At 43.2% G+C, this 13,739-nt stretch overlaps 1 protein-coding gene across 1 annotated transcript in view; it reads right to left on the minus strand.

The window, feature by feature from the left end:
* Positions 1 to 8,964: 8,964 nt before the first annotated feature.
* The window catches only part of GMII (golgi alpha-mannosidase II), a 46,871-nt gene continuing 42,096 nt past the window's right edge, over positions 8,965 to 13,739 (minus strand). The window contains exons 3-4 of the mRNA XM_086527092.1: positions 12,200 to 12,232; positions 8,965 to 12,095 (exon numbers count right to left, since the gene is read on the minus strand). Of these exons, the coding sequence (XP_086383218.1) occupies positions 9,324 to 12,095; positions 12,200 to 12,232 (2,805 nt within the window). The 3' untranslated portion in view covers positions 8,965 to 9,323. The remainder of the gene's footprint in view (positions 12,096 to 12,199; positions 12,233 to 13,739) is intronic.

Raw genomic sequence — 13,739 nt, forward strand, 5'->3', positions numbered from 1 at the left:
CTCTTGATTCGACGCGCCCCCTTTGCTCGCACTGTGAAGGAAGTTCTTCAAAGCTATGGAAATCAGTATAGAATGCAAGCAATAGCGCTAGAGGCTATTCAAGAAGCTGCAGAGGCCCACATCATTTCAGTGTTGGAAGATACCAACCTATGTGCCATTCATGCAAAGCGAGTGACAATACAGCCAAAAGATATGCAGCTTGCACGACGATTGCGACGAGACTTCGAGCATTAGCCGAAGTTACCCCTCTTTTTGTATTGCGCACCCTTATCTTTGTAATGATTTGACTTTCCAATGACAATATGATCAACAGTTGTGTCTACTCTGTCTATTATCTTTGTAATTTCAAGTTTTGTATGTAATTGCAGTCAATTTCAGTAAATTTGTGCATTTTAAGTACCCTTAGGGGTAGATAAGCCTACAAGGGGCAGAAAAAGGCCTGGCCACAAGGGCGCGCAAATGGCCCATCCAAAACTGATGGATGGGCCATTTGCGCGCCCTTGTGGCCAGGCCTTTTTCTGCCCCTTGTAGGCTTATCTACCCCCAAGGGTACTTAAAATAACCAAATTTACTAAAACCTATTGGTTTTGCATCAATATTTTATATGGATCCTTATGGACACCTTTTTTTGGTCATTTCAAGCTTTGAATTCCTTATAGGATATCAAAACAAATAACATATTGTGAAACCAAGTGTCCAATGTAATTTGACTTTTTGGTGCAAGGGTGTAGTAGGTAGAGCTAAAGCAAGTGATAGTTTGCTGGAAACTTCATTTCATAATTGATTTGAGCTTTTCTAGTGTCCTTGAGTGTGAACATATACTGGAATTGCCATAAAAAGGTTGCATTTAAATGAATGATGCAAAACCAATCCATTGCAATAAATTTGTGCTTTTTAAGTACCCTAGGGGGTAGATTGGCCTATAAGGGGCAAAAAAATGCCTGGCCACAAGGGCGCGCAAATGGCCCATCCAAAACTGATGGATGGGCCATTTGCGCGCCCTTGTGGCCATGCATTTTTTGCCCCTTATAGGCTAATCTAACCCCCTAGGGTACTTAAAAATCACAATTATACTCAAATTGACTGCAATTACATACCTTGAAATAACAAAGTAAAAAAACAATTCATATCACCAATTGAAACAATTTTCAAGATTGACAAATCAGATTGAAAAGAATTTGCAATATAGAGAGACAATTTCAAATATTTTTTATTCCTTCTAGCACGGTGATTTTACATCATGTATCTGAGGAGTTCAGAATTTTTTTGACCATTTCCTGGCGCCTATTTTGCGCGTAAGGCAACTCCCCAGTCAAGAGGGACTGCGCTATGGCATTTGGGTCAGTTGAGCCAATGGAAGCATGTATCCCTATCTGGGCAAGCACTTTACCACGAAAGCCAGTGCCAAACGCTGTGCATACAAGGGTCTACGCACTAGGAACACTTGATGCGCAGTTTGAGCAATGGTACTCAAACACAAAAACTTGCTCAAAGCTTTTAACGACCAAGTCATAAAATGGCCTTGGGGAGTAAATTCATTATGGATAATGGCCACATCGCCAGGGGGGAGTTGTCCGAGGTAATGCGCAAGGGAAGCTTGAGATCCAAAGCCCGTCCGATTGCCACCCGTCCTTGCAACAAAATCATCAACCTCCACAACATCCTGTCATAAACCGATGAAGGTTGAGAAAAAAGACAACGAAGGATAAAATAGTGACATGAAAATTAGGATATAGTTTACCTCCTGCTCCTTGTCGTCCTCCTCCCTGTTGCCCTTTGCATCCAAGTCAATGCTTCCATGCACCACAGATACAAGCTTTGGATCATCAGATGGGAGGTTGCATAATGGCATAGGCATCCTAGCAGCCTCAACCTTGGCTTGCGTGGCTTGGAAATCTACATCAGCCACGTGCAACTGCTCTGCTGCCAGGACCTCCGCACATACAACTACAATAGTGTCAGCAACAGAGTCCCCATCTGGCAAGAGCTTGCTTTCTAGGGAATCTGGCGTATTGTCTAAGGGACATTTGCTGCTGTTGCATAGCACGCTCAAGCATTCATCCATGCGTAGGCCAAATGCTTTTTCCAAATCATGCAGGAACACAAACTCCTCCCCATCCACTAACACTGAGGAGAAGCGGCTAATTTCTACCTCTGGGATAGCCACATCCGTCAGTGGTAGTGGCACTGGAGTGTCACTAGGGCCAGCCGCAACTATGGATTTCTCAACCACTTCCTCAAGACCCCTAGGGTACTCGAGCTGGTGTGCTTTTCCTTCCGCTGCAGGGTTCATGGGGATAACCTGCTGCTCCTTGGTGTCCTTGATGAAGGACCCAACTTGAAGGTGTGGTAAGCGGAGCTCCTCCAAATCAGGTTCCTCTCTCACCAAGAAGATAAATGTTGCGAGCCGAGAAAGGTACTCCACCCCCAACTTGCGCTTCTTGAGCGCTGACACCCCAGGGGCTTGCTCATCCAAGTAATGGCCTGCATTGGTTGCAATTTCTTGGAATCGTTGCAACCGCTTGGAGAATGGGCGATCACCTTTGTGTATATAGCGCAAAAGATCGCAAGGCACCCAGATCCTTGCATGTGGGGGGATAGATACAGAATATTTTATGATGTGCTCCTCCATGAACGCAGAAATCTCCTCAAATGCATCCATGTGAAGGGCAACTGTGGCGTCAAGGTCAGGGAGACGAGTAAAAAAGGTGTGGAGGTCCAACTTCCCTTTGTATTTGGTGTCCTCGAGGAAGAGGATGAAGCGTGACAAAGGGGTGGATGTGGGTACATATGCAGAGGCTGTGGCAGCATCCATGTTTAGCCTGGGGTGTGGATAGAGAGTGGAGGAGCTCAAGAGTTGCAAAAGTGAAAATAGTGAATGAGTTAGGTGGCCCCCCTTTTATAATGTACCCTTTTTTTAAGACATTAAAAAAAAAAGGCACTTTCACCAAAAAATGATTTCTCATCCCAATGCAAAAAATTATATTCAAAGGCATGATTTGCCAAAGCAAATCATGTTGATTACAGCGGGGATCAATATGAAAATTGCAAGAGTTACAAAGCTATAAGATCAATAGCATAGTTCCATCTATCCCCCAGTCCTCCTCGACCTTCAATTTGTCTTCCATTCTCTTCCCAATCTGCGGACATTCATTACAATAAGCATCTAATGATCGACAAACCATGATATATTGAAAATGTGGTGGAAGGATTCTCACCTTGTGACCTTGTAAACGAAATTGTGCTTGTTGAAGGGCCTCAAAACCCATAATAACCAAATATTTTCGAACATTACTGAGAGTCCAATGCTTGTTCACTTGGACTGCCTCCAAAGCATCGTTGGGCATCTTCACTGCAATGTCAAAGCTTGCAATAGCGCCGTCTACACTCTGTAAGGGAGTCCACACTCCAAGCTTGCACATCCAACGATCATAGTGAAATCGTATGTACAAGGAGGTGCGGGATTTCAAATAGCGCATTCCAATACCTGAAGCTCAAACCTTACAACGATACTGGTCCCCATTGTGCATGCCCTCCACAAAACCCCAGTCCTCTTCTAAAAGCCTTCCTAATTCCTCGTAATGCGCATCTTTACATATTGCGGTTCTTGAAGCCAAGGAGCTTTCCTTTCCAATGAAGATCCAAGTTTGCACGATTCCGCACACGATGAGGGCCAATAGCAGATGGTTGCATGTATACCCAAGCACCTTTGGTGAACTCTTGTGGCACCCACTAATCATCTACACCTCTAGTGTTGTGGCATGCAAGTGCTATGACCTCATCCTTTGGCCGTCTTTGCGAAGTAGAGTTGGCCATGGTTGAGCAAAGCAAACTAGGAGGAGGAGAAGAACCTTGCTTGTTGCTACAATGTAGGTGGGATAAAGTGATATGAGAAAATGGTCAACCCTTGTGGCAATGGGAGGAGAAGGTGGACAACCCTTGCTTGGTGTGGCACTGGGAGGAGAAGGTGGATAAGCCTTGCTTGGTGTGGCAATGGAAGGTGGTAGGGGAGGAGAGAGGAGCTTCCTTGCTGCAGCAATGGAGATGGTGTAAAGAGAGAGAGTGTTGGAGTAGAGGATGAGTGTGATGGTTGCAACCAAGGAGGGGTTGGAAAAGGGGTTCTAGAGAGAGAAAATCCCTTTTTGCCTAATAACTACTTTTGGGGGAGCTCTGGATAGCAAAAAAAGATTTTTTTAAAGTTTTTAAAAATTTTTGAATTTTAGGGGTTTTGGATGCACGTTTTGACTTTTTGAGATCAAAAAATGCTTTTTTGACCATAAAATAGTTTTAGGGGGGTTTTCAGAAAATTAAATTTGAGTTTTGAAATTTTTGAAAAATTTCAAATTTTTGGGATTTTTTCAAAACCGGATCAAAAAGGAGGGAAGTTGGAGGTTCCATATGGCCCACCCACCCCCCCCCCCCCCCCCCCCCCCCCCCCCCCCCCCCCCCCCCGCACCCCACCTTCTCACTAGGTAAGAGCCCATTTAAAAAGTGTAAAACTACTTTGTCCCCCTACATTTTTGAGGGCATAGAGTGTGTCCACCACCCTCTTCTCATTGGCTGGCCTTTAATTAACCTTAATCCCAAAGGGCCCCTAGAGGGTTCATATTTTTCCTAATGGATAGATAGCCCTAGAGTGATGGGCGTATATACAATGCGCAAGGGAAAAAACCTCCTAAAGAGGGAAAAAATGCACTAGCGGTCCTAGTGTGTTCACACACATCACTACCACATGTATATGGTAACAAGCCCTAGAGTGATAGGCGTATATACAATGTACGGAGGGAAAAACCTCCTAGTGCGGGAAAAAAATGCACCGGCGGTCCCAAATGTGTTCACACACATCACTACCAAATGTATATGGTAACATTATTTTGGAAAGATGCAGTGTTCATAGTTTCCAAAGGATGGTTTAATAAGGGCTACATGCAGATTGCAACTTGTGCATAGTGATATTTTTGGGCCTATGCAAACTCCATCCTTAGGCAATTATCTATTCTTCGTGACTTTTATTGATGATTACTTCAAGCATACATGGGTGTATCCGCTTAAAGCTAAGTCTGAAGTGTGCTTCAAGAAATTTTTGGCTATGGCTGAAAATGTCTCTAAATGTACTATGGGCACCCTCCATTCAGATCGGTAGTATATGTCTCATGAGTTTAATGCATTTTTGGCAAATTGTGGGATAAAACACCAATTTATAGTGCCGTGTACACATCAAAAAAATGGTGTTGTTGAAATGAAAAACAGGTCGTTTACGGAGATGGCATGATGTATGGTCAAGAGTTGATCTTTGCATCATTCGTTTTGGCTTGAGGCTATCATGTGTGCTACTTATGTACTTAACAAGTGTCCTACAAAATCTTTGCATTTTATGACTCCTTATGAAGCATGGCATGATAAGAAGCCCTATATTGATCACATGCGCATTTATGGTTGTTTAGCTTATGCTTTGAAGACAGAAACACAGCCCAAAAAATTGGATAATAAGGTTGTTAAATGCATTTTTGTTAGTTATAGTATTGTGGTTATGTGTTATATCATCTACAAACAAACATATCTTGGTTCATGTGATGTTGTGTTTGTGGAAGATTATGTCTAGCCTTTGTTGTCATTTACTAGAGAAAGTAATGTAAGCTCACAGGACATTTATGACAGTTTTTTGCCTTTATCGAGAAAGGACAAGAAGATAAAGTGTACAAATGTAAGAAGGCTTTGTATGGGTTGAAGCAGTCTCGTGCTTGGTATGAGAAAGTTGACACTCATTTGGTTAAACGAGGCTTTTGTAACATTCCAACGTAAAGCACTTTGTATGTCAAGCGTAACGGTGATGTATTTATCATCGTCATTCTATATATAGATGATTTGTTGATTACTGTTCCGAATGAGATACACATTGCTAAATTCAAGGCTGATTTGAATGCTACTTTCAAGATGAAAGACTTGTGACTATTAGTTTGATGGTGGTATTAACTTGTGTCAATCCAACTATATAGAGACATTACTATGTAAGTTCCGAATCTAGGATTGCAAACCTATTGAGGTTTGAAATAGATTCTTCATGATATTGGTGATCCTGTTGATGTTACTCTTTATCGGACTGTTGTTGGATGCCTTATTTATGTATGCAATACGAGGCCAGATATTCAGTTTGCAGTCTCACAAGTCAGCGGATTTATGCATAGCCCAGGGTCTAATCATTGGTAGGCTGCTAAGAGGATCTTTTGCTACTTGAGTGGAACTTTATATCTTGGATGTTTTATCCTTTGCCACCAGATCTATGTGCCTTTTTGGACTCAGATTGGGCTGGTTGTTATGACACGCAAGTGTCCGTAAGTGGCTTTTGTTTCATACTCGGCAGTTCATGAATAACATGGTTGAGCAAGAAGCAACCTGTTGTGGCCACTTCCAGTCGTGAGGCTGAGTATAGGGAAGTCTTCACAACTACGGTTGAGTGTGTATGGCTCAGACGCCTTATGGTTGATTCGGATGTTAGACAAGACACTGCCAACATCATCTACATTAACAATCAGAGCGCATTGGCAATTGCAAGGATCCCAGCTTTTCATGCTTGCACAAAGCACATTGAGGTGCATTATCAGTATGCCAGAGAAAGAATCTCAGCAAGAGAGATCGGTTTGGCTTATGTGCCGATACATGACAACCTTGCATACCTATTCACAAAGGCATTAACTCATGAAAAGTTCGAAGATTTTTGCAAAGCTTTGCGCTTACTTCCCTTTGTGGATTGATCGTGTTCTTAGGACATGGCACTTCTCTATACACTAGGTGTCAGCTCTCGTTTATCGCATCACTCCCAAGGGGGAGTTGTTACCATACATGTGGTAGTGATGTGTGTGAACACACTTAGAACCATCGGGCATTTTTTCCCTCACTAGGAGGTTTTTCCCCCCGTGCATTGTATATACGTCCATCATTCTATGGCTAACTTATCTTTCCATTGTGCACAAAGCAATATGTTGTCTATTGCGTGCCTTGAGCTTCTTCATCTTCTTCAAGCTATGTGTGTTTCTTGTCAACCCTAAATCCAACACTTCTCCTCAGCTTGAAGAGAGTTATGACTTCTTGAAGTATTGGAGCCGGATCTTTCTTCTCAAGTACAGTGACTACGTGATCATATGAAGGTGGAAGTGTACTCAAAAGGATGACCACTTTTTTATCTTCAAAGGCTTCACAATTTATTTAGGTAAGTTGAGTGATGACGCTCTTAAATTTGCTAATTAGCTAGCTATGTTTTCCCCTCTACATCCATGGTAAGTTTGTAAAGTTGTCATTTAAGGCTAATTTTGCTCCTTTTGCTCTCGTCTCGAAATTTTATTGGAGGCCAACCCATGCTTCACGTGCACTTTTGCACTCATCAATGAAATGGACATAATTAATGATGATGTCTAGTGCTTGCTCTCCATTTCTACAATTACTACGACCATTGCTCTAGTTTGTGTACCCTCTTGATTGGTTAAGGGTGTTATGACTACCACCAATAAGGCCCTCTTCATCAAATCTCCCCTAAGTTTGGTTTGCCAAATATGAAACCCTCACCATTAAATTGAGGAATACCCTTCTCCTTCATTGTGCCAGTAGAGCAATCTTAGCCTTTAAGAGACTCTCCAAGAAAGGGCCAATGTCTATCCTCTTTTACAAAGGCACAATTATAAGGTCATTTATGCATACAACGCAAATAAATGTTGTGCTTGGTTGCTTAACTGTATAAGCTTCAGAAGTGGCTTCATGTCGAATTATAACAAGTGTAACAAAAACACCCTTTCAAGCTTTTGTGACCCCATTAAATTCACACCTTCTGCTCAAAATGAGCTCTTGGGTGCCTCGTCAATGCCCCATGGATGCTCTCCTGCCGCATGAACAAGGGTCTTACGGAATGGAGTAAGAGGTTAAGCCTTCTTTGAAGGTTTTGGGTAAGCATGGCTGCGAGCTGGATGAACCCCTAAGGACCCGAAATGGGGTCAAATATGGTCGGCAGTTGGCTGGGAGCACAACAGTAGGACACCAAAAGTGAAGCTGTGGTGGACCAAATTGGGAGCGGCTGCATAAACACGGCCATTCCCGGACTTGGAAGTCTCTCTCAATTCGAGCTGTTGTGGATCAAATCGGGAGCGGCTTGATAAACTCGAGAACCAGAGCGGTCGTTCGCGGACTTGAAGTCTCATTGCAACTACAACCGGATGCCCCAAAAAGGACAATGGCCCTTCGCCATTATTATCAAAAAAGAGATTTCCCTACTTGTAGGGAGGATAGTGTGTGTTGACGATCTCAGTACTTGGGTGATTAGAGGCTCATCCAAGAGCTATGATAGAGAGCTATGTCCAGCATAAACAAAATGACACCAAAGCTTAAAAGAGGCTTTATTATGTTATTAACCCTGAATGCAAACGTAACTCACTACTTACACACACACTAATTAATCCCAACCAACACGAAGGGAAGTGACTTAAGGATGAGATCCAAGAACATGCCCAAGCATTGGTAACTTGAATCAATATGGGTGCTTATTATAGATGCTAAGATCAAAGAGAAATGATTAGCAAGTATTAATCACCATGCAAGCTCTGAGACCATATGTTTAGATTGGATAAATGAGAGTTGCATCCATACTAATGACATTATGATTACAACACTAATGGCTCAACAGAAATTGACTAGTGTATAACAAAATGAATTTGATAACTAGGTGGAAATGACTACAGAAAAGATGCACTAGGGAGGTAACATCTCCTTACCTCACGCATGACAACTTAGAACAACCTATTCTAAGAGCCAAACTCAAATTTGCATATTTAGGGGGCTTTATTCATGCCTAATGACTCTTGCACCAAGGCCTCTTTTGGCAATGCTACACATGCCACATAGGATGCCTATTATACTAGGGACATGCTCCATGGTGGCTCTAGGACAGCCCACGAACCTTACAGTTAGAAAAGACATAGAAATTGAGAATCGTATGCTTCTTGATAGAGCAAATTTCACAAGGCTTACAATTCAGATGTACCAATTTTCAAGGACACTTCTGATGCAGAGCCCAATTCACAAGAGCCCTGTGGATGTGACACCCATACCACAAGGCTACTACTCAACTGTATGAATTCAACTTAATGAGTGAGTGCAATTCTGTTTAGGCCATACAAAAGAGCTCAATTTACAAAACCCAGCTGGAGATGAAGAGAATTCTTCTGCTGATTAGTTCCATCTCTATGGAGCAAGTAGGATCACAACAGCTCTTGCCAAGAAGTTTGTCATTTTGTCAGATCAGAAAGCCTCAAAATCTTCACAGCCGTAAGCGAGAGAAGTTAGCCAGCCTGCAAAGACAGGCTCTCCTTATCTAGGGACAAATCCAACTTCATCGATTGTATCTCCATAGGCGCCATACTTATAAGCCCCTTGGACTCCCGGAATCCTCCTCCTTGCTTCCTGCCAGAGGGCTCTACCTGACCAATATCCTTGGAGGCATCATGCAATAAGTTCAGAGATGAGAGCACTGAAGTAGAAATTTGAAGTTCGCCAAAGACGTCGGACAAACTTATGGGTTTGTCAGAAAATCTACTGCACTGCATCTGTCCCCTCCTGCAATATGAATGATCCCAACCTCTTCGTTGTAAGGTGAGGGCATAACTTGCCTTCTTAGTGGCTCTAGAACTCAAATCGTCTAATGGCTTTGCCACTTTCATGCTCACTATATGTAAGTCACAGGGAAACTTCATCGCCAAGGGAGCGAATGTTTTCTGCAGGCGGGAACGATGGGCATCTGTCACATTCTCTGCCTTCGCAAAGAAAGTGTGCATGGGATAGCTGAGCTGCGACAGAACCAGATGAGAAAGTAGTGATGGCACCCGAGGCGTGGATGCAGCAATCCTTGGGAGAGACGAGATGTTGCCTTCTAAAAGCAGGTGGAAGGTGACATCCATGGGACGATTGTCAAGAACGCCCTGTCCAAGGCCTCGATCATCATCCCGAGTCAACCTTCTATCAAGCATCACCTCCAGAGCCCCACTTTTCAAGCTTGCTACACCAAGTGCTTGGCGCGAATGAATAGAAAATCGACGCCCCTTCGGTTCTTGCAAGAATGCAAGTGATGGCATTGGATAATAGTTTCCCTGAAGTGGAATTTTTTCGCGAGTCTCTCTAGAGACGGTTTGAAAACCATTCAAGTCGGTGAAAAAGGTATTTCCTGTATCAAGGTCTGTTTTAAATCGCACAATCAGCTCCTTATCATTGTACACATTGTCAAGTAGTTCCACATGATATACCATCTCTGCTATGTAACCTTGCACGGTGTCTACCCCGTTATAAACACGGGCCCTGCGGCTCGCAGGAGAGGGACTCCAAATGCTCTTCGGATGACTTAAGACTTCCTGCATTAATGACCCTTTAGTTACAATAATTAAGCCACCTGGACTGACCATAGAGCTAGCTTCTCCAAGTGGCTTAAAGAGATAGGCACCACTTCCACGACTGGAATAGAAGGCTATGTCCTCCTGTAAGGAAGCTTCCATACTAGTTCTCTGGTTTTTCCAGCCCTGCAGAAGTCCATCCTGGACCGAGAAGGCCAGTGTAATATGCTGACTTTGTATCTCGACCTTCTCTGCTGTGTGAGTGCACTTATAAGGAGAGGGACAAGAAAAAGAATCAGTTGCATGAAAAACCTCAATTTGTGCAACTTCTGCAGCCTTGCAGGAGTGTGAAGCTTCTGAAGTAGAGATGAAGAATGTTTGCAAACCCAGGGGTGGAACTTGAACTTGCCAGTGCAGGCGATGCTTGCCAGTCGCCATCTCCCTTGTATTGCCCCATTCAGGACTGACTTGGCTCACAATAGGCTCCCAATCAGCCCCTAATACACACACATCCGTCCGCTCTACAAGAACCATCACAACCTGCTTTACTTCTTCCTCAAGGGGATTGTATATAACCAGTCTTTGCACATGATCAGAAACAACATCAGCTAACCTTCTAACTGGAAGAACATCATGGGATCTTTGCTCTTTCTCAGGAATGAAAATATCAAGGTCTGCATCCCTGCACATGCCTTGTGAACCATCTCTACCCAATAGGACACCCACTCCCTTTGCCATAAACTCCTGCAGATCCAGAAGGGCAGAGTGCATCTTCCTCGCATAATCAACCACTACATGATTCTTCGCGGTGCCAGTGATTCCATCATGGTGCTGAAACAACGCAAGCGTCCTGCGAGCAGCTGTCAGCTTCTCAGAAATTGAGAGAGGAAAGTGACCCTGACCCATTGCTTGACAGTATGCCAGAGAGAGAGAGGACAATACATCTGCTGCTCGAAGCGTTTCCTCCAGAATCCGATCTACAGACTTGTAGAAAGGTCGTGACACATAATACCCACTCCAATAATCCTGCACCCTATCTGCATAAGTGAAAAAATCCCCTGACAAGGAGGGAACCTTCACTTTACCTTTTCGAGCATCTATTTCATCCTTGACAGCTGTAAAATAATCTTGAAGAGTGCCAAATTGTACTTCAGCTTTCAGCTTGGGATGCGTATTAATGTAATTGAAGATCTTTTGGTAATTTTCAAATTGCAGATCTGCCTCAGCAATGGTGATGTAGCGAAAATCATCTCCTAGAGGCACGAGAAGTGTATTTGTCTTATACAATGTAGCTTTTTTCCTATATTGGTCCAGTAACGTCTCAGACCTCTCCTGTACATTCTCAATTGTGATTTGTTGTGGGTCATACCTCCAAGGACAGCGCAATGCAGACCCGAAGCCTGGCAACCGCCAGAAGTCAAATTGGCAACAAATAGCTGGTTCTGGCCCACAAGTATGGGGAATATCATAAGAGTAAAATGGCATCATGTGGCAAAATATGTCCGTAGTATTGAAGTTATCCCAGCTCTGTCTCCAGATAAACTCCAAATTTTGCTTTTGAGCCAGTATTTTCTTTACTTCATAGTGTGTCCTTTGAATGAGCATATTGTCAAAGCCCATTCGACGGAGAAGATAAGCCATTGTAGGTGAATGCCCAAAAGGGTCAATAGCCCAGGCATTCCTTGGTACCACGCCCACTGTGTCCTTCAGCCACAAGTTTCCTTCAGTTATCTGCCGTATCACATTCAGGTCTATCAGTTAAAAACGTGAGTTGAGAATTAACAAGAGGCCAGTGCTTTCTAATTAAACTGAGAGCTTAAAGAGAGACTGCGTACTTGTTCAATGATTGCATAATAGTGAGAATTTGCCTGTTACAATTTGGAAGTTATATCAGTATCCCTGTAATGAGAGCTTAAACTTTCTTACTTCCATAAAATACACAAGCTCACTACTGTCAGAAGCATTCTAGAACAGTTAAACTTCCTAGAGGAAGCTCCCAAACAGTTCACTCATATTACAACCAGCAGCAGGAAGAACCTGACTAACCAAAATCACAGAGTCTAACATATGAGCTTACAGAAAACATATTTACAAAATGATACAGAAAGATGTCATTTTACACTTAGTGAAAATCAAACCTCAATTTCTGGATTACACACTGATTACTTCTGAAGATCAAACCTCAATAGGAATTCCCTATGACTTTGAAACAGGTGCAGACTTACTCTTTCGTAATGCAATTCGAAGACTTTGGACTATGAATGCAAAACAATTACAAAGAATTATGATATTGAGAACAATAATGAAGACCCGTTTGAATTTTATCGACAAGATTTAAAAAATCATGAGTGAGATTCATGTCTCTTCTGCCCGAATGGTTAGTAGGTGAGATGAATAGTTCAACAGTGAAACGAAAGGTTGGGGAAGCTTCCATCTTCTTCTTCTTCTTCTTCTTCTTCTTCTTCTTCTTCTGCTGCTGCTGCTCTTCTCTCTTTTGCCAAAAAGCAGGGCTGTATTACTGAGTAGTAAGTACCAAGCCCTAGGGATACTCGAGTCAGCCAGCCAACTGACATATGGCACAGGTGCGTAAATTGTGAACTATCTTTGCCCATATACTGCTGACAGTGTCCACTGAGGTGGAAAGCTCGCTATTGACAACATCGCATGCATCTGGTCATCATCCAGCTGGCACTCATCACGAGAGAAAAACTCCTAACCCATATAGCTATGTGCCTCCATCAAAGTCTGCTCTATCGGCTAACTTTACCCGAGGACGATCATGCATCATCTGAAATCTGTACCCTATCACCAATGACCCCTGTGAACCAATAAAAACAAGACCCCATCTCTAAGAATATGCAGGAAGAACACATCAACCCTCAGGGGCCCCGCCCTCAGAATAAAGCATGAGAACAAATCAACCCTCAGGAGCCCCACCCTCAAAGGACCTGCTGGAGATCTCCACAAGCCTACAGCATAGAAAAAACCTGCCAGCCACATGGTAGAGGGAAATCTGGCACCTCACACTGCTGGTCCAACTACTGAGGAGGGACATCTCTCTCCTGCCGATGCTCACTCCCACCTGATGACCTATTTGGCGGCTGCTCACTGTCCTCTACCATAGGTTTATCCACCCTCCTGTAAATTTTAAGAGGCTGCATCTATCTGTGTCTGCCTGGCTGCTTCTGTCTCTACCTCCACTCACTGCTCTAACTGGACTGTCGTTGTCAATAGGAGTTTTATTCTCATACGAACTAGTCAACTTCTGCCAAATAGCATGTGCAGTGTAAAGACGCTTAATATAAGTAAGCACATCATCTAACACAGCCATTTTGATAGAAGCAATAGCCTTTTTGTTCACCTTTGCCCAATCTG

The sequence above is a fragment of the Adiantum capillus-veneris genome, chromosome 13 (genome assembly GCF_014529385.1).
Source record: "Adiantum capillus-veneris isolate H3 chromosome 13, ASM1452938v2, whole genome shotgun sequence".
In the NCBI taxonomy this organism is placed as follows: Eukaryota; Viridiplantae; Streptophyta; class Polypodiopsida; order Polypodiales; family Pteridaceae; genus Adiantum; species Adiantum capillus-veneris.